This window comes from Physcomitrium patens, chromosome 3 (genome assembly GCF_059467195.1).
Source record: "Physcomitrium patens ecotype Gransden chromosome 3, ASM5946719v1, whole genome shotgun sequence".
NCBI lineage: Eukaryota > Viridiplantae > Streptophyta > Bryopsida > Funariales > Funariaceae > Physcomitrium > Physcomitrium patens.
The window spans coordinates 12,225,350-12,246,762 of record NC_143412.1 but is presented as its reverse complement, the minus strand read 5'-3'; the positions used below and the strand labels follow the sequence as shown (position 1 = coordinate 12,246,762).

General features: G+C 40.7%; 2 protein-coding genes across 24 annotated transcripts; one reads left to right on the top strand and one right to left on the bottom strand.

Annotated features, from left to right (window-relative positions):
• Positions 1-166: 166 nt before the first annotated feature.
• On the top strand, positions 167-14,162 carry LOC112279981 (uncharacterized). 15 transcript variants are annotated; one of them, XM_073532712.2, is made up of 24 exons: positions 170-1,871; positions 2,926-3,025; positions 3,269-3,382; positions 3,699-3,769; positions 4,021-4,242; positions 4,542-4,650; positions 5,006-5,371; positions 5,638-5,693; positions 6,014-6,266; positions 6,458-6,513; positions 6,840-7,116; positions 7,259-7,440; positions 7,716-7,852; positions 7,971-8,072; positions 8,251-8,389; positions 8,507-8,593; positions 8,769-8,930; positions 9,364-9,714; positions 9,846-10,042; positions 10,493-11,174; positions 11,341-11,562; positions 11,825-12,968; positions 13,146-13,562; positions 13,830-14,162. In XM_073532712.2, exons 3-24 carry the CDS (start codon positions 3,367-3,369, stop codon positions 13,997-13,999), a joined length of 5,418 nt encoding a protein of 1,805 aa, XP_073388813.2. In that variant the 5' UTR covers positions 170-1,871; positions 2,926-3,025; positions 3,269-3,366; the 3' UTR covers positions 14,000-14,162. The 15 variants fall into 15 exon arrangements, with proteins under 15 accessions (XP_090104930.1, XP_090104933.1, XP_073388813.2 ...); XM_073532711.2 differs by having other exon boundaries at positions 170-2,798; XM_073532710.2 differs by having other exon boundaries at positions 170-2,814.
• Positions 14,140-20,643, bottom strand: LOC112279983 (two pore calcium channel protein 1). 9 transcript variants are annotated; one of them, XM_090248810.1, is made up of 15 exons: positions 20,502-20,643; positions 19,732-19,846; positions 19,271-19,477; positions 18,967-19,110; positions 18,539-18,646; positions 17,943-18,035; positions 17,577-17,689; positions 17,201-17,261; positions 16,797-17,060; positions 16,518-16,657; positions 15,928-16,204; positions 15,706-15,757; positions 15,408-15,561; positions 14,910-15,218; positions 14,140-14,784 (listed from the first exon to the last, which is right to left on the bottom strand). In XM_090248810.1, the coding sequence occupies exons 2-15, from the start codon at positions 19,792-19,794 to the stop codon at positions 14,757-14,759; spliced, it is 2,013 nt and encodes a 670-aa protein (XP_090104936.1). In that variant the 5' UTR covers positions 19,795-19,846; positions 20,502-20,643; the 3' UTR covers positions 14,140-14,756. The 9 variants fall into 9 exon arrangements, with proteins under 9 accessions (XP_090104936.1, XP_024370612.1, XP_024370608.1 ...); XM_024514844.3 differs by lacking the exon at positions 20,502-20,643 and adding an exon at positions 20,331-20,471; XM_024514840.3 differs by having other exon boundaries at positions 14,140-15,218; positions 20,502-20,642.
• Between the last annotated feature and the right edge of the window lie 770 nt (positions 20,644-21,413).

Below are 21,413 nucleotides of genomic sequence, written 5' to 3'. Positions count from 1 at the left end.
TAATAAAGTTTTACTTTTTCCACATAATATTTGTATTCTTTGAGTCTCTTGTGGTAGAGTGAGAGATGCTTGATTGTTGAAATTGTTTATTTCTTACTTGGCAAGAATGCCATAATTTTTTATTTTTTTATTTTTTTCATTTTTGTGATTTAAAAGTATCAAAAAGAATAAAGAGGATGTAGAGATTGACCAAGGAATTGGGCACCAAAAAGCTACTGAAGGCATTTAACCTATTTAACCTTATTTAACCTATCTAGTTGCCACTATACTAACTTGGATGTGCACAATTGTTGCAACAACATTACCATAGCAAGCATTCCAATTCAATGCATACTTTGATTACAGGGGCTTTTAATCTGCTAAGGTACACTTGAGGATGTATTTGTTATGTATTTCTAATTGGTTTATGGTACATGATTTGTTATATATGAAAATCATTATTCACATAATAACTATAATAATACATGGCATTAGGTGCCAAGCCACATTAGATAAGTGTGATACTAGATTATTATATGTCTTGCTAATCTACTTTGTGTTTTTAGACTTTTTATCCATTTTATCATTTTCCATCTAATAAAAAATTTCATCCACCTAAAATGTGAGGAAATAGTGGAGAAACTCTTCTTGACTTGGCATTCTTATCAAATTAACTTTTGTGAGTATTTTGGAGAGTTTATTGTTGTTAGTTTTGCTTGGAGATTGTAATTTAGCTATTTAGTAAAGCTCAACATTTTCCACATACATTTACACATTTTTATTGGTATTTGATTGCATTCAAAATGTTGGTTTATGGAGTGGTATATGACAATCTTTACATATATGACATAATGGATTGCAAAGCCACCTTGCTCACAACTGACACAAGGTATTGCCTAGAGCACCCCAGCTTGGTTTTGACTGTTGTTCCCCACCCACATGTAACCTTGGACAAGTATTCTTATTTCCTTGAGAGAAAGAGTGGATCCTGACCAAACCATAGCAAAGTAAACAATGGAGGCAATAAAGACTGTTCGGTAAGACTGCCCTATAGTGCTAAGAAAGTCTTGTCACGTATCAATATTGTATGTGTTTCAAATTTCGTCTGTCAAAAAAATATAAATTGCAGGGGACTTGGTACTATTGAAGATTCCATCCACAGTAAGTGGTGTGACGGGGATGTAAGGGAAAGAAGGAAGGAAGGATGGATGGCACAGATGAAGTCAATAGAAGGAGACACAAACCGAAGAAATAGAAAAAAAAAGAGAGAAAGAAACCATAACAATGGAGGTGATAACTCGGAGACAGGTGCCAGCCCTCATTTGTTGACGCCGGAATCTAAATGTTGTCTGATAATGGCGTGAAGCTCGTCTCGCGTGAAAATTTGGAAGCATTTTGAGTGGCGTTGATTCGCGGGTGTGCTTTTTACTAGTCGAACACACACATCCACATGAAAAAAAAACCTTTCTTTTGTACAGAATCAGGGTTGTTCTTTCAATGTGGTGTTTGCTGGTAATGTGCGACGATCAACGATCAGTCCATGTGAGGCACACACTGAAACGTATCTTAAACACAAAGTTGTAGTAAGATGGTGTGAGTATTCAATGGTTCTACGTCATGATCCATTCAGTTGGCACACCATGCAAGTCAAGACGGTGTGGAAGAAGAGGTAAGTTAGCAGTGGAGGATGAACGTGGAGGTGAGGGCGAGGCTAACGGCCTGGTGATTGATACACTTCGGAGTCCGGAGTGTTGCAGACTCCGGAGGTCTCTCGCGTCACCAAAGGAACAATAGGGCCATAGTCCAATTACACGACAGAGCGGCAGACTCTCCTCCGATCAAGGCTTAACCTACAGTATGCAACAAACGAACAAGAGGACTCGTCATGCCTGGTCAGTCTGCATACTTTCTTGATCCGAAACCTGCTTCTCAATACCCCTTGTTGTTGGCTTACACTTCACGGCCATCAACATGTGGAGCATGACTCTTAGTTGCGCAACTCTCATTATCTCTTCTCCGTCGTTAACATTCCTCCCCTCGTGAACCGTGATTATGACCATTGAGATGTGGTTCCTATAATTCCCGGGTCTAGGTGTAGTAGCAACTTCTCCTCTGTGGAGATTGGCAGGTAGTGGAGGGAGCTACGCCACTGTATGTAGTGATAACTGTCGGAACGGAGGCCATGTCGCAGCATGACCCTCCCGGTCGCTGCCCCTGAAAGCGAGAAGTTGCCAGCATTGGAGAGGTGATGTTTGGTTGCTTTGGTAGCTCTTGGTACGGAGATTTGAGAAACAGTCATCGTTACGACTTGGTTTTGAACATTCCGTGGATATTAGACCAAGTGCCGAGGGATCCTTGCCGTCAATTTTATACCGATTGTGCTGCATTCGATCAGCGACGTGCTTAATTGCTTCAATTCTGGAGGGGATTTGTAGTATTTATACCATACATCACTTCATTGCGGAGGACAGTCATCTCGGTGTTCGTTTAAAAGTTCATATCAGAATGATTCGAAACAGCATTCAAGACATAACACGCAGTTTACATTTATCTGCTGCCGTTGTTGCGGGCCACATTCTTATAAGTACTTGTTCGAGCTCACGAGTTTACTTGTAGGAACTTTTGATTACTCAAGGTCGTTCGTCAGATGACCCTCGACATCAAATGCCACAACGGGTGTAAGGATACCCTTTTTTGAGTGCCCACTCGGAATTGGGCAGATTTGGGAAAATGCGCTGTGTTCGAGGGGAATGGCGGTCTTCAGGTTGAATTTCAGAGGTTTACTGGACATATGAAGGACGTCTCTGTTTTTCAAGACGGTTAAGTCTTGACCATGTACATCTACTTCTCAATAAGCACCTGAATTTTGAACAGAACAATTGCTAAACGGTGATGGTGTGAACCTGAAAATCATTGGTTCATAATTGTTTGACTTTTGAAATGCAGTTCGATTTCTTTTTCAGTCTCCTCTTCTCATCAAAATGTAGAGGCGAAACCGCGCAATCCTCTTAGAGTTGAAAGTTTACATGAGTAACAGCAACAAGAGGTATGTAATCAATTTACTGCATTACTGTTGAGGATGTGTGTGAGCTGCGAGAGCACTGTCGGACAAATCGGTTGGATACGAGAGCTTCAGTAGTGGCTTCATGCAGAGGACAATTGGGTTATTTCCACACGCCCCAAATAAACTACAGCGATTTGCATTGAGGTGCACGAAAAGTAAGATATCTTGATCTTCTTAAGACTCAAGGTGAGGTCTTTGAGATGCACTCCTCCTTGGTTGCTGCAGATGAGCTATCAATTGTCCCGGTTTCTGTAATAAGGAGACAGCCTTTATTATGTGAATGGTTTCACGCTCGTTGAGTAAACCGCTGCACAAGCCTCATAATGTTGAAAACATGCGGTAGACTCCGACTTATCATATTGTTCTCAAATTCTGCTTCATTGCCTTAAATTCATGATACTCTGTGCGTGCGTTTCTTCCTCCCAATCTTGGTTCGATGTGTGCATGTGGATATTGGTGACTTAAAAATTCTTTAAGTCATATGTCTTGAGACACTGAGGTCATTCTGTTCATAGATAACGCATGGCGTTACGTTAAAGGGCCGTCATTGTAGCTTCACCTAAAAAAACAACTTAGTACTTCTTATGGCATTTTTGTGTTGTTGGCGCCTGTCATTGCAGGAGCGATAGTCGCTAAACGTTGTTAGTGATTTCAGTGAAGCGCTCGCAGACCATCGCAATGAGGCTACTAAAACGGAAAACCAGGAAGGTCGAAGGTTTTGGCAAGGTAACAAAAGTGTAGTACATTTTTCTAAAACGTTGCTAGTGACTTGTGTAACAATCACTTGTCAATCTCTCTGTTACCAGAGTGTTAGATTTTATGGTTAAATATTGTGATGCCTTATACGTGGATTATCCATTGGTAGTCAGAACAATCCCTAACACGACCCCCAAAAATGCCAACAATCAACAGCATGCATGTTATTACTTGTTTTACGTTAACCCAGATTTACAATTTCTAGTATTCCTCTGCTGCAGCTAGAGCTCGAAAGAGTCATTGGATTGACAACGGCGTCACAGAGCGGACTGTCATGCAATGCAACTACTGGAGAACTTGCTTATTTGGCCGGCGCTGTTGTTGTCATCTACAACGTCAAGGCTAACTCCCAGACTCAGTTTTTAGTGGCTCCAAAAACTGCTAAAGCTTTCTCATGTGTTGCTTACTCAGGCCAAGGTGGTAGATTTCTCGCTGCTGGCGAGGTATTTTCCCAACGTCCATTGCTAATGTCCATTGCTTCTAACAACGTACATTAGACATTTTATTTTTTTTCTCACGGACAACCTGTGACTCCTGATTTTCAACCTCTTGTTAGGTAGACATTACTTCCGTATACTAAAATATGCCATGGATTTCCAAGAATTAAACATTTTTGCAAATGCAGTTAGAGGCCCAATAATGTTTAGAAACTGTTATGTTGTAATTTTTTTTTTTTTATCTTATTTTCATTTGTAGATTACTTTTCGATCATTTGCTCAGTTGACGTATTTTCGGAATGCAGTCAGGGCACCAGCCGGGCATAATTATTTGGGAGGTTGCCGTAGGAGCGCGTGTTGCTGAGTTGAGGGCACATAAGCAAGGAGTTTGCTGTGTTCAATTCTCACCAAATGGTAGGTCGATTCAATCTTAAGTGTAGGAAATGTTGTAAAAGGGTGCCTTAAGAATAAAGCTCCCAAATAAATTGATATTTCCGTTTCCAGTTGACAGTATTTTAATACTAAGAATACCCTACTTATAATACGGTTTGAACCCTTTTCAGGCAGTAAACATATAAATACCTCAGCTGTTCATTCCTTGATGGCTAAAATTATCCGCAAGACCTTGAGCCAATTGTTTGTGAACATCTTCTGGTCACCCCTTCTTACAACAAAGGTCGCAATGGAACGTTGAAGAGATTAATGGCTTACACTGAACTAGTCATTTTTATGTGCTGATACAATTGTTTTCATGAATCTGCGCATGTAGGGAAACATCTTGTATCGGTTGGTGTTCCCAGCGATGGACAAGTTTGTCTTTGGGATTGGAGGAGTGGTACATTGCTAGCGAAATCTCGCGCTTCCACTACGTCTCAACCAGCATGTGCTCTACAATTTGCGTCAGATGGTAGCTTTTTTGTGACTGGCGGTGTAAAGCATCTGAAACACTGGGTAATTGGCCTGCCCAAAGCTAGATCAGTGGGAGGTAATGGAACGACTGGAATGGAAGGAAAAACTGTAAATCTTGGTACCCAGAAGGACAGTTCATTTGTTGCCATCTTGTCTGCTCCGCCATCAAAGGATGCATCAACTGTGACTCCTGATTTTCAACCTCTTTATGCATTAACTGCTGGAGGTTAGCTGTTTCATGTGTATAGAACTTCTTTGAATTATACCGCTCATGGGATTAATTTGAGAAATATTTTAGATACCATAAATTTCCAACAAAATAATTTCTGGATTTTCTTTTCATAGTTATGCTTGTGGTCTCATAAACATAACATTTTGTCTGTGAAGATCCACTCATTCTCATAGAAATTTTGAACGCACAATTTTGGAATCTGTGTATCGAGGACCAATAGAATCTATGTAAGGCTGATTTTCTTCTCCAATGAAATACAGGAATCTTATGCTTGCTCCATTGCGGTTTGGCTATTGAGAAGTGGGTGGATCTGAAGGTGCTCAAGTACTACTATACTTCACTTTTGCATTTTAAGATGATTAGTTGTTCGAATGCATTTGGAATGACCTAGTCATACAAAGAGTCTGATATTTTACCTATCTGATGTCTTCATTCTTTAAGACATAGATTCGTCTTGACTTCTGTAACGATATCCATTTGATAAGGCCTACGGATAAACTTTCTTATCACCATTGTTCTCCCACTGTTCCCTTCCCACACCATTTCGGTCTCTTCTTCAAAATCATGTCTTAATCTTGTTTACCCAACAATTCATTATTGAGGATCGATGGGACATCCTGTATTATGACGACGCAGGTCAGGCACGGATATGCCTTAGCTATTTCCGGAGCCCATGTGGGATGTGCTTGCAGTGATGGGATTGTTCGTGTTTTTATGCATGGGAGCCTCACATATGCAGTCACATTGCCAAGACCTCCTCCTTATGGTCATCATGGACTAGTGGATGCTAGTGTTGGTGCTACAATTGCTGTTGGAAATCGCACGCAACCTGGAATTCGATTCCCTGATGCTGTTGCGTGTAGCTTCCTTCAAGAAGGACAGACTCTTGGTATGACAGTGTTTCCTCCATTTCCTTGCGTATTCTGAAGACGTGTAATAATGTTTTAACAAAAACACGTGTCATTTCTGGGCTTAGTGCCTGCTTTTCAATGTTTTTCTCATGCAATATTGCATGGCTAGCCTTTATTATTCTGTGGCTAAGGGTATATTCGTCTGATTCGTACTGCATGTTGGTTACAGCTGTTATTTATGCAGATCACAGCCTTTTGGTCTGGGATGTACAAAGCTTCTCCAAGGTAGTTCTACATTCCAGGACTTGCCATATAAGAGTCTCTAGTACCTTGCAGATGTTCAAGAACGGTCACTGCGTGTAATTATTTAATTTCTACTCAAAATATTTACTATTCACTTGACCCGAGTTTTAAAAGAGATCACTCCTGCTAATCATGTTTTTGACTTTTGCATCTATTTCCTGAACGAACACTTGCGGTATTGTATAGGATGTAACTCTGTTCTATGGATTGATTGTGTATGCTCTGAGTGATCATATCACACGTTCCGAATTGCAGGTGGAAGCAATTCATCATGCTGTACTTACACAACGATTCCTACATTGATACAGATAGGAAGGTATCGCACGTTGCTCTCGCACAACGCTTGCATATGGGATGTGTCTCTTCTACCATCACCACACCAGGCCCCAACTCTTCAGCCAATGAATGAGAAAGATTGCTCCCCTCGCGGAACTTTTGCTACTTGCTCTGCTGATGGTTCTATTAGATTGTGGTGCCTCGATTCAGGTCAAGAGAAGTCTACTGCAAATTTGAATGCAGGCGCACCTCCAACTGCAGGACCTGTCAACATTTATAACAAGGAGATCTTGGGAGTTCTTTATATAGGTTAGTCAACATGGCTCATGCGGTAGAAAGAATGATAATTCTACATGCAATAGTTATGGACATACGTAAAGCGGCTGGGTTTATTGAATACTCTTCTAACGCAATGCGGATTGACATTGTTCCTGGGAATGGTTTTCCGCAGATAAGAGGGATGATCAAAAAGACAAAGTTGTCATTGGTGCATCAGATGAGGAGCCATTCAGTTCTTTGCAAGGGTTTCGGACAATCTGTGCTAGTCCTGACGGTCAGCATCTAGCTGCTGGTGATCGAAATGGAAATCTTCGTGTCTATGACCTGAATACGTTGCAGCTAATAATCTTCAAAGTGCGTGCCTCTTGACGCACAGTCAATTTGGTATCTCTAAGCTTCTGAAAGAATGTTTGAGCTTTGCGTGAGTGTGCGTTGGATAGTGAGCATCGTCATGAACCCACAAATGTCATTTATGTGCTGTAGGTTGAGAAGTAATGAGAACCTTTTTGTATCGTCAATAAACTAAAAGAGAAGTCTCAAATATATTTCATATCTTGAAGGTGTAAGAATAAAGGCAGTGGTAGCCGTTTACATGTCAGAATCTGAAAGTCTTGCAGGAATGTTGACAGGAAGCGCATGATGGCGAAGTATTATCGCTAAGCTTCACTTCAAACACAAAAGACACTCTGGTAGAGGAACCAACCTCCATACCTCTCTTAGCATCTGGAGGCAGGGATCGGCTTATAAACATCTATGATGTAAATAGGTAAAACAAATCTGATGACTTCAAGTCATTATTGAATTTACAGAGGCTTTAGAATGTGGCCTGGAAATCGTGTTACTTAAAAGAGATTTGTAACTCTGACCAAGCCATTGTGTTGCAGTCGTTACGATATTGTCGAAACTCTGGCCGATCATACAGCATTAATCACCAGTGTAAAATTCGCTTGCTGTGGATCGAAGCTTCTAAGTTGTAGTGCAGATAAGTGAGTAATCAACGGTGCATCCCCTTCACCCTATTTTCAGATGTGGAATATTTCATATCTCCTTTTCATGTTCTTCGTGGACATTTGTTAGTAAATTTAAGGATAGTCTTTTTTTGTTTTACAATTCATAGTTTACAAATGTAGGGAAACTTATGTCGTAATATTGGCCTGTGTGCAGGTCTGTAATATTTCGTAATGTACTGGCATCAGGAGGCAGGTGCAAATTCATACGTTACCACCAAGAGTTGTCTCCCCGAGGATCCTTTTATGACATAGATACAGATCCATTCAGCAAACACGCAGTGGCTGTAGGGCAGGTATTGTACAACTACTGCATTAGAATGTAATAGATCATGTATGATGTGCTATCAAGCAGTGTAAAACTCCGATTATGTTCTCATGACCAATGCCCTTTGTTCAATGTTAACTTATAGGACAAAAAACTCAGCGTGCTAAATTTGATTAGTGGCAAGACTGTACGGCATCTGAAGCTTGAAGGTGATGTAGGTGAACCTTTCAAGGTGACCTCAAAACCGTCACTTTTAAGAATTCTTAACTAATGAGCAGTTCACTTGAATTCTATAGTTAACAGGAATGGGAGTTAATTTATCTTGAGGTCCAGTTTATTAAATACGTAATATATAAAACTGATGATATGTGGTATACTGACACTATTGATGATATTCGGCTCGGCAGGTGCGATTAGATCCAAGCGGTACGTATGTCGTATGTTCCCATTCAGATCGAATAATGAGAATCTACGACTTCCACAATGGAGAGCTCTTGACTCAAGCATCGGGACACGCAGAAATAATTACAGGAATGGTATTCCTTCCGGATTCGAGAAGGCTTGTATCTGTAAGTAATCAATAAATACATTTTGCGCGTTGGAACCTCACCATGGTATAGGACCTCTGTTTCTTTGTTAGACATTTTTAGTGGTTACTTCAAAACTGGAGGCGATCTTCAGTGTTCATTTCAGTAATTTTAGCCGCTCTTTGCATCACAATGGGAGTTTCATAATTTATGTTTTCTGCGTCTTGTCACAAGGTACTGTGCATAGATTGTAAGAACCACTCACTAATCAAATGATCTATATACTTCTCTTCAGGGGCTTGCCTAATGATATTTCCATCATCTTTTGTTTTGTGCTGAGAATCTTAACGTGACGACGTGTATAAAAATGGTCAGTTATAGTTTCTGCCAATATATGCAGATGCTCATGGCATTAATTATCAACTCCTTGTGCTACTTTTTCATGTACAGTTACTGTGTATGTGGTGGCTCATAGGTAAGTGGAGACAGCTGCATCTTCATATGGCGCCTTCCGCTCAACATGTCGCGTTGCATGAGGAAGCGTTGTATAATATATTCCGAGTCCCGACCGCCTCCCAGATGCTTGAAGTCTGCTCCAGTACATTCTTCTAGATACTTGGATACAACTAACAGTACCCCAGGAGGAGCTGATCAGACTATCCTCTTCGATCCTCTTGCTGTGAAATCGAAGGAAATATGCACTAATGGTCGGAAAGAAAACTTTGGTGAGATCAAGCACATAGAAGCCACAATTCTTTCAGTGGGACAAGATTCGATTCAAGAAGCTGCTGAAAGGCCTCATACAGAAGCAGGCGAAAATAAGAAGGTACTATGAGTGATCCTTCTACCACCGATAGTACCTTCTTATTTTGAATTGCCTACATCATGTGCGGGAATCAATGATTTAGAACGGGTTTGTGTTTAACTGGGCAGTGTTTGATGTAGTACTATTTGAAGTCTGTGCAGTGCTATGGATGTGACGGGTACAGTGCTCTCAGTGAAATTCGAAAAGAAGTAGAGCACCCTCTGACTAGTTCTAATGTCAATAGTAACTATACAGAACAGCTCGATACCAACATTCCAGACAATACTCGTGAGCGTCGATCCTTGCAACACGAAGAAAGCCATCTACTGACTGCGCAAGTAAATCCTAGGTGGGTTTTTATGCATTCCATTAATGAAGAGAGAAAATTATTCTGAGATAACTGTCACAGAGCGTACTCATTTTATCAATATATTCTCTTCTTGTTCGTTTCATTTCCTACCATTCCATGATGATTGAGCATTCTCAATGGCACCAAAGCGCTGTCGTAGTGTCTTGTGAGGAGTTTTCTCTGTAAGGCTTATGACCTATAGAATTGTTTATACGTGAAAACCTCACAATGCTAAAACCTCAGAGAACATAAGCAGCAATGAATTTAATGGTAATAACATTTCAAAACTACTCAATACTTCCCCAAACTCTCGTCAAGACTTTCAAGTTGTCTTTAGATTGCTGTCTCTATAGTTGAATACGCATAGTAATAGTATGAGCTATGGTTACTGAATGTGATTTTGAGCGTGGACCTGCTATTCTAGTAACTTTTGCCATATTTCAAATACAGAAAGGAAATCCAATGGAAAACAGTGCACACTGTTTTTTTTAGTGATAATGATTACGGTCATGATGAATTACCATCGAAGGCAGGCCATTTAGACTTCAGAACATGTGCTGATGATCTGAAGAATAGAGCAGGCAATGTTAGTGCTTACTCCAATACACTGAGCATTTCATCTATCACAGTGGACGAGAAAGTCTCTGAGAAGTCATCTGTAGGTAGGGAAATAAGGAGCTTGCAAACAATGCGGAATTCCGAGGACGAAGATGGCGTATTGACTCATCCGTTAGACAATCACAAAGGTTTAGAAACCCACAAGTCCACGGTTGTTTTAGTCAAAGCAAAAGCTTCCGATGAACTGGGCGAAAGAAATGAAAGACCACGTACTTGTGATGGAATTAAGAGTGGCTTAGAGAGGTTGGAAGTCTCTTCTACAGGAGAACAGTCTTTTGGAATCCTTGATGGCTTCCATCAAGAAACTCTGAACCACTCTGCACAATCCAAACACGTAGACAGAACCCTTAAACAAGATTTGAAGAAAGATGACCAGTGTTACCGGATATCCACTGTGGAATGGCCAAAGGTTCACATCGATTCCGAGCTTGTCAAGGCAAACACTGACGATGACTTTCTAATTCGCAGAGACCTTTTCAGCGAATACTTCCCAAATCTTGTTTCAAAAATTAAGGTGAGATGTGAGTGTGTTGTACTTACACAATGTCGAATAGTCACTTCTGAAGATAAAGCATCCCAAAGTTAGCTTGTTTAGCAAAATATTAAGGAAACCCTAGATATAGCTTTAGAGTGTGCATCATATAAGCTGAAACTCTCCAATTCTGTTGTGCTTTCTGCAGGTGGACGATTCAGATGAAAGTAGCTTCTCCGCAAGGTTTGTTGCACGATCAACTTCATCGAACCCTCAAAGTTCATGGTTTGACACATTATCATCTCCAAAAGCGGATAGGAAATTCTCAGGTACCGAAACTCAAGCTCTTCTTCAGGATGATGAATTGGAATATAATCCTGGGCGGCTTTTGGCTGATGAAAGAGAGCGGCTGAAGTTGCGGGAGAGGCAGGTAGAGAAATTCTACCCTTCTTGTGCTCTGGTCGGATTATCATTAGCACCGCGAACAGATTCTCAATGGTTTAGAGTTGGAATATGGCATCTTTTTTAGAGAAATTCCTCCATACAGACAGTTACATTCTTGCAAGCAGCTGCTTATTGGTCGAGGAAGATATCGTTCTCATAGTGCTGGCGAATTTGGTTCTCATAAGATGTAAAGAATTACTTTATTTCTTCTTATTCGTGGTTGAACTAAGATCTTCTTGACACGTCAGGACAAAATGGCCATAGAAGTTCAACGAATGCGAGAGAGATTGGTAAACCTGGGAATTGCAGTCGCCGAAATTGCACACGATGGTGAAACTACAGATAACAAATGGGACTCAGACGAAAAGTACCCGGAGTGTTGCCACTATTCAATGCCCTCGGAGAGCCCAAATAAGCGGTCAGAACTTGCTGCACACACAGCTGTCGAACATGAAGATTCCTGCAGACCGAATTCTTCTGAGCTTCCAGGATCTGGTCAATGTGCCAAAAGAGCTCTGAGTTGTTCTCTTCAAGATAGGATTGCAAACGGCACTGAGAACTTGTGTACAGGAGGTGTGAGTAAGACAAATTGCAGTGGGCTATCTACAGGTGGGTTGTATAGTCTAGACGCCTCTGCCCCTGGTAACTTGGGAACTCCTCGGACTCCCAAGATCGGTCGTACGATTGATTTGTGGCAGATTAAGGCGAGAAAAGAACCCGAAGATGGAAAAGTTGAGAGCGTTGGGGAAGTGGAAATATACTTAGCTACAAATCCTGCCAGTGTTAAACAAGCTGAGAGCTCAGTTGACGAAGGTTCAGGATTTGAACACGCTCCTTCGATTTGTCGGCCCATAAAAATACCATCCAAAGCGGAGGTGGGAAGAATTTTAGCAAATAGAGGTGACAAAAATGTCGTTGAACGAGTGGTGAAGTCTCAAGGACGTAGCCCTACCAGCAGAACCTCTGACGCTTTTGCTAAGCCACTTAAGACAGAACTTGCAGAAAAAAAAGATCATAACCTCGTCATTCCAGAGCATACTATTCCTTCAAGGGTTGCAGTAACTTCAACACTTGAAAGAGAGCTGAGTACAGATATCACTTCGCAGAACTTAGAAGAAGGGAATTGTATTGAGCCACAAGAACTCAATGGACGTCAAAGTACAAATTCTGAAACAAAAATAAACAACCATCCTTTGACTCCGCCATCCAATTCCACCTTTCCTTCTTTTAAAGACGCTCTGTCCTCAGCCAGGTACTGTGAGGCATCATTTTTAGTGAAGAAAGGTTCAACTAACCAGCTGCAAGAAACAGAAATGCCAGGTGACAAAGACGCCTTAAGGAAGCCAAAGCTGTTTCCGAAATACAACGGTGCTGACATGAATACGTTTCACGGTACATTTTGCGTACAATCTGGACCAAATTCTATTGAACAAGTGATGCGCTTTAACTGTGGGATTTATTCAATGTATACCCGTGATATCTGAAGTGGAATGAATAGCTAGACCACTACCTCTTGTTACTGCACAGATCCCAGTAGACGGGCTCCATTCTCAGCTCTATGTCTTGCAGGTGAATTGACAGGCATGGAGGACTATGATCAATTTCCATTCTCTTCCTCGGGGCCTTTGAGTGAAGATCACTACCTTTCTACTCTACCTCTACCTCGCCCCCTTGAAGATTATCAGAAGTCTTTGTGTGATCTAATGGAAGCAGCTAACAAAGCATTTTTGCTTTTCGGTGAAGTCCAATCCATCTGTCGACGAACCACAACTATTCCTTCCGGAACCACTTGCACTCTAACGAACGCATCCACGGATATATTTTCTGTGCGTCGCACTTATCAAAGACTGCTGCCTGGAACGCTTCAAACAGTGCAAAGGCTGGCTGATGAAGCTGCAGCATGTGGACTGTCTTGCCACATGGTAGCCAAGTCTGCTGAAGACAACACATTACATAATGGCAGCCCGAATAGAATTGTGGACCATGGTTTGAACCTGCACTTTTAGATTGCTCTTGCTAATCAATAACGTGATCACGACCTTATTAACAATTTTCATAATTGAGAGGTTGGTCATTCCCTAGTTTAAATATAACCAAGGTCATGTGGTTATCCTCGTGTGACATTGTAGTACGCAATATTGTTATAGACTGGCTTTTAAATTTCGAATTACATATTTGAATTTTAAAAGTTTGGTTTCAAGTAGAATTCACGTCAGCATAGACATTAATCAGCTTGAGCACTTTTTATTGCAGACGAGTGCAGCTGCAGTACAAGAAAATTCCAGTCGAGGCCAGTGACAGGGGTCTCTACTTCGTCATTTGCTTCAGTTGACGTTGAGGGATTTATATCTCGGTACTCAGAGACACTTGCAAGCCAAGTTCTCGCTTTAGTTCACAATGCTTTACCCGACAAGCAAACATGAAAGCACTTAGCAGATCACAGGCAGTTTGCTGGTATTGGCTGACAGCTTAACAACTGGTCAATTGTCGGCTCTAGCAGTCCAAGTGAGTTTTTACAATCAACATATGAATGTAATTAAGGATTCTATAATCAAAACTCGACTTTGAATTTTTAAGCCCGAAAAATCTGGCTTAACTGGTCAAGCTTCATTAGTAACTTTTCAACACATTCAGCATCGTGCCATCGTTGCGCATCTCGACTATGAGCCACATTTAGCTGGGCAGTAAGTACAGAATGAAAGCTACAGTTTCGAACCTCTTTGTAAGATGATCTTAATGAGCTGTATGGAGTGTCGCAAAAACACTGGTAAGCTTTCACTGAGACGAATGCAGCTCAGGGATACTGCAATGCCAATGTGATCACCATTGTGTTTCCTTTTGGAATACTTGACTTGCTACTGTACAAATCTCTTTCGTCATCAGGCTCTACAACCACGCACTGTCGCTATGGGCATGCACCAAAGTCACCCCAAGTGCTCACGTGCACAGGAACCCATTGAACTACACGTTTGCAAATGAATCAATTAGGTGAAACTTGCTCATGTCATTTTACCAGTTGCAGGTCCCGTTGCATTGCTTTTGACAGCCATGTCTTCGTAGAGGTCATAACAAGAGTAGATGTGAGGCATTCGTCCAAGTGCTCGTCGTTTGCCACGTACATGACTAGGAGACTCAGATCTAGATCTAGACCTGGAAAGACTAGGGCTGTTCTTCTGAGCTTCAGCTTTCTCCATTCTGAAAACGAAGGCTTCCACAACAAACGCCACCACAACGTTGAGTGTGAACGCTACTGCGACGGCCCAGAAGAATATGAAGAAAACTCGAGACCAAGGAGTTCCTGTCGCAACCGCGTATGCGTCCATGAACACGTACCAGTTATTTACAATGCACAAGTTGAAGGAAGTCACCATCGCCGACCCGTAATCGTTGTAGTTGAACGCATATAGCTGGCCAGTGGCGTAGTCTGTGTCTTCTAGAAGGCGGTTCCCCAAGTACACCTTTCCACCAAATAAATGCACCCCAGCGAGAGAGAAGAGAGTACACACAATGAGCTGAAGGGCAACAACCGGAGCTGTAGCCGGAATCAAGTGGATAATAGTCTGTATCATGAGATTCCAGCGTGACACGAATCTCATGAAACAGAAAAGCCGAAGGCCTCGTGCAAGGAGGAGGATGGAGACCCTGCAAACATATCACCAGTGCAGCCGCAGGTTAAAACTTTGTAGTTTTAATTTCATCAAATCTTAGACTCAACTAATTAAATAACCTGAGTAATGAGCATTAAGGTGGTGGAGTCATTTACAACCCGATCCTGAGCAAAGTATTCCTTATATCAACAGCTATTTCAGTATAATAGGGTAGAGAAATCACCAATGCTGCTCAACCAGGTGAAAGTAGGCAGCGGTTTGAATAATAGTCGTTGAGCATGTCAGGAGAAAGTCATATTGATTCAAAGATTTGCGCCAATACGAAGTCCAGCCTTCAGAAAATATTTTAAGGAATGCATCGACCATAAAGACGCACACTGAAACCCACACAAATCAGTATAGTAACTTTCAATAACACCTTGTTCTTTTCAAGAGATGATTAGGAAAAATGCCGCACTTTCGCTGCCAATCTCAGTGTACTGAAGATAGTCTGATAAAGCACGAGTGAGTATGAAACTTACCCAATACGATTTCAGAAACTATTAATTGGTTCTTGATGTGACTAGAGACCACCTGCAACACACACACACACACAATCACGCACAATTATACAACAAGGTCCAACTTCAGCAGGTTTCTACTTCTCTATAAAGTGATACAAGTAAAGTGATGCAAAAGGAGCTCGCTGCCCAAAAACTGATAAAGACAAAACAAATTATTAGTGGCAAGTCGCACCAATGTACCTGACTTCCAAAAAAGGCAACCAGTACAGAGGCAAGGGTAAGAATCCAAAATATGAGATCATGGACTGGTTCTGAAATGAGTCGTGTTTCAGTGATCACGCGGGATAGCTCTGCAACTCTGCTTCGTGGCATTCGGTGCTTGCGACTTTTACGTTCGATTTCAATGGCAATCACGTCACAGAGACCCTCAAACTCATCTTGCCATATCCTAAAGTCACCTCGTTTGTCGAGAGCTAAAAAGACCTCATGAGTGTTGTTACGGAAGTCGGGAATCTGACTGCGGGAGAGTGAACGTTTTGAGGCAATGAAATATTCTTCCACCATAAAAGTTATTAAGTGAAAAGCAGGTTTTTACATGCCTAAAATAGTGACGAATGAGCTTCTCCTACCAACATACCTCAAGATATACAAGGAACAGAAATTAGGAGTCTTAGATAGAAAATCTTCTTTATTGTCTGTGAGGAAGAACTTCTAGAAATTATTTGATCTAATGCAACGAAGACATCTCGTTCCTACGAACAGAAAAGCAATAATCTTGGTACAAATTATGCTTGCAGAAGGAATGAGTCGACAAGACATTTAATACAAACCTGTAACTACTCATCGCATGTAAAAGCGCAGTCATAGTAGCACCGTCAATCCAGTTCTGTTGCCGCACGTCCAATATCCTAAAGGCTGCTCTCAAACATTGTTGGCGTGCTGTAGTCCGTTTCTCGACCTCATTGACCATCTGCATAGTTCCATCAATTACAAGCCACAGTTAATTTCCAGAACAAGATCGTAAAAATGAGAAATTTATGCCATTAAGTCATGCGGGTATTTCGGCTCATGTAATATCATCAAAGTGACTGGTAATCAAATTCTGATACCTGAGCCTTGTAGTTGCTGTAGATAACAGTAAAGACAAGATTCATGAGAAAAAACAAGCCAACCACCAGATACGTGAAGAAGAAGAAGAATGCTCGGCGATCGAAGGTGTAAGCACCAGCCCAAACGTTCGGATTGTTGGCAGTGGTAAGGAGTACGAATAAATTAAGTAAAGCAGTTCGATAGTCTTCATACTCGGAGATAGTATCTCGAAATATCAAGGTCGCAAGATATGCTGAGAGCAGCACAAACAACCCTAACAGCATCTGGCAAGTATAGAAATGTCTCCAGCTTGTTACTTTATTATGGACATATCAAAGCGGCAGGCATTGCCTTCTGTAGCAATTACAAGTAATGACCAGCAGCTCTGAAATTCGGAAAGCAGGTATTGTTGCGAAGAACGTACAGCAATGTCAGCGAATGTATGCATGATGCGTATCGTCATGCGGAAGCAAACTCTCAGAGACCTGTCAGAATTCAAATAGAAAAAAGTTACTACTCAGTCCAGCAAAACAAAGATTAATGCTTTTCAGGCAATTCCGACATAAACCTAAAGATGCAGATAAGTCAATGGCAAAGATGTTATAACCATTCAATTTGACCTTAAAATTAACATTCTGATCAAGTCGTGCACACAATCATATTCAAGGAAAAACTACTCCAGGATGTGGCAATGGAAGAATATGCTATGAAAAGAGAAAAGAGACTAGACCATGCTGTGTACAATGCTTTTTTCAATGCATTACCTCGTAATGCTTTTAATACTTTTTTCAATACATTACCTCGTAAAGACAATTGGTACGAGAACACGTAAATACATGGACAATTGAAAAACTTCAAGCTCTCCTACAGCAGTGGCGGCTGCACTGAGGATCAATGCACTTAACAATACCATCTGATACAGTACAGGTGGTAGCAGCTAATGATCAACAGAGTAATTAAGCATGCGAACCAAAATTATTCTTCACACTAAAGCTTCAAAAACATCGCCACGTCATAAAATTTGAGCTGACTCAGCAAAATAAGATGATTTAACGTTCATAGTGCAATATATTCTCCAAAGCCATCCTCAGATACAGAACAGAAACAAGTAAAGAACGGCAGTTTCCTCCAAAAGTTTTACCAAAACGAATTCCGAAGAAACACACCTTGAAGGTCGCTGAACTATAATTCCAGAAACTGGAACCCATGTAGTAGAATTGCAACGCCACTGAACACGTCAGCATCGCTAAACACAAACCCTGCGTAGAACCACCCGAAGTAATTTTTTCGATTAATGAAAACTATATTAACAATCATTAACTTTGCAACATACTAATGTGTATGTTGGAAGATCCCCAATATTGGCAAAGACTAAACGTGTTTTGATCTAAGATTATTGTACGGCTCTCACATGTCCAAGCCTTCGGCTTAAATACTCTAATGAGCGTAGCTGCTATAACGTTTCATCACTCAACATTTTCAGGAGTCAACTATGACTGAAACCATCACTTCACAACGAAACTTGATGATCTTATGTTGCAATCCTTCAATTATACTTCTATTAGACAATGTCTGCACAGATATACAAATGGAATGACTTTGTCACCAGAGCAGATACTCTCGCTTGAGTATGAACTCGCACTTCGTCATCAGAAATAAGAATCAAAATGGACTGTTAGACCCCAAAAAATAATGCCTAACAATTACACTAGTTGCAACCGCAGTGGCATGCAAAGGAGAAAATACCCTTCCTTGTTCGTACCTCAACCAACAATGATTGCCATCGTTCAATATAGGGGAGGCCGCTAAGTTGGTACTTCATCGGGTCTCCACAAGGATATGGAAGTTGTCCCTGACACCATACTGGGATCTGGAGAACTCCACGGGAACTCGGTGAGCAAGAATCACTTGATGATCTCAACGTACATTCCTGGTAAGTTAACTTGTGACTTCTAGGGAAAATCTAGCGTGATTCATAACCCTTAGTGTAGATATACTGGTCTTAAATTGCTCAGAACTAGGGTCCACGTTGCGCGCACAAAAACAATTTCACGAGAAAAACTTATAACTACATCTGTGAGTTCAATTTACTAATAATGCAAGCTTTGCAAAAGTCTTGCAAGCACCGACTTCACCGCATAGAATAAATACATCATATGCATCATAGAATAAATACAGGACATCAATTACCTCAAAACAGGGCAAAACCAACAGCACAAAAATGGAAACCGCCCGGAGTGGGTAAAGTCTATGGTACAGAAGAAATGACTGTTTGGCTCTAGCAAAGTTTCTGTGCTGAACCACTTCCACAGGCATCCAACGTCCTTGCATCGCCTGGAATAAATGAATTTCAGCACCATCAAAGATAATTTCAAGTACTCAACCACACAGTGAAATCGTTGGTTGACTCAAATGCAAATAAGAAAACCAATATGAGAAAGAAATCAGATACATAGGACAAAGAGCTCAGGTCATGTGCTTGGAGATTTCGTGCCTGCTCAACAAGAGCAGCAGCCATAGGCACGACCGAAGGCTGTGAGGCATTATGGCAGTCTGAAACAGTTCCTTCCGTAATATCCTCTTGGTCGTTGGGCTTATCTATGATCTCAGAATCACTCAGCAACGGGACTCCGAGGTCCAAGTCGTACCCTTCAAAGACCTTGTCCTTCATCTTCTCGTCCTGATTAATGTCCATTGCTAACTGCAGAGATAAATTGCTGCTGTCAACAATGGATTATAGGGAGATACAAGTCATGTTCATGGCACGTCTGTCTGATTTGCCAAAGCTAATTTAGAGAAATATCCTGAAAACTCCATCTTGTAAAGCGCCTATTTGAACAAAGTCAGGTCTAATATATATAGCCAGTGATTCACAACTTCAGGAATTTAGAAAAACCCAAAAGATCGCATTTCCGTGAAGGCAATGAACTAATTGGATGGTGTTTGCGGAACAACCTGCTTAACCTCCAACCCATCTGTCCAGTTGTATCTCTTTCTTGTTAAGGATGTTCTTTGCATATCCTTGATTGCATACCCTTGAAAGGAATCATCTTAGAAGCTGTCAAACCCCCTGGAATCAATTGTCAAGCACGGTAGTACCAATAAATTATACGAGATAGTGATGAAGTGCTTCAGGTATTCTGATTAACGACAACGCAATTTGAAAGCTCCGGAAAAGTTCAACCGAGGAAACAACGACAATCCGCACTCCACCCCCATAAAACTTGAACATAATAACCCAGTGTGATTTGGAAGCGTTTCAGCAGCTGCTGAGAACAACCCATGGAACATCAATCTCATCACAATCCCAGCTCCCCACCTTATAACAAATACAGCATATACGACCGCAAAATCCAATTCTTAACTCATCAAATTTATTAATGAAAAAAAATATACATGTATACATACATACAAAATATACAAACACAATATACAATTACTAAAACATGAATCAACCTACGCAATTACTCACATTCTCAATTTACCAAATTGTACCCTAAACGACCAAAACGTAGAAGTACAGTGATAGGAACCAAATGCATAGAAAACCAGACCCTCGGCTGCAAAGAGCTCAACAATATGTAAGGCGCAATCGACAGACATCCAACCACCAACCACCACATGCTGGGCTCAGTTCGAGGTAACCTGAACAAAGAATCGAATCGGAAACTAACCGAGACAGGACGTAGAAAGATGAAAAGTACTAGAGAAGGACAGAAACCTACTGAGCATCTGCAGGTTGCAGAACGATGGCGATGGCGAATTGGGAAGACGAAGAAGCCAAAACAACGGCTGATCAATTCTGCGCGTGGAAATCGTGTAGGCGAAGGCCACCTCTAAGGCTTGGAGTAACCCCACCGCAGCCCTGTATACTGGAACTGTATACAGGATTTGTGGTTCTCAGGCCCTTTTGGCTGTGCAAGATAGTGATGACATTGGCTTTCACAGTGTAACGGTTGATGATATAGCGTGGACTTGTGGGCATCGAAAACCTAATTTTGTTTACCAACTCTTTTCTATATTAATTTTTCAGCCTCTACTTTTGGAATGTGTGATTGTTGCCTTAAAGGAGAACCTACTTCTCCTTGAAAAAAAACAAAGCAAGATGACTTCTTTGTGGATGATTGAATGATTGATGGATTGATTTTTTTTTTTTTTTTTTTTAATTAAAGAAATTTTGTAGAATAACTATAAATGAGATGTTTGAAGTTTCAGTTAAAGAAAGTTTTTTTTCTTTATAATAAACTATTACAAACTTCAGCAACAGAAATTAATTAAATTAAAGATGTCTCACTGTGTACTACATACATAGTCAATATAAAGATTGGTTGTGTAAAATCACATTGCTCTCATGTTATTTAAATCTAGCAAAAACCTGTGTTGTTGGGCACCACAATTTTTGGCATTGCCATCCATCCATGTTTGGCCAATGAGAAGATTTCTTTAAGTCTTTATCTTATACCTTAGTTGTCACTATACATAACTATATTTATATTTATATATTTTTAAAAATGATTTAAATAAATTGCATTATAAATTGATTATATAATTATTAAAATTATATATTAATTTTTTTAGGAATAAAAAAATTACAATCATATATTATTATTTTTAAGAGATTTTATTCTTTTTGTTAA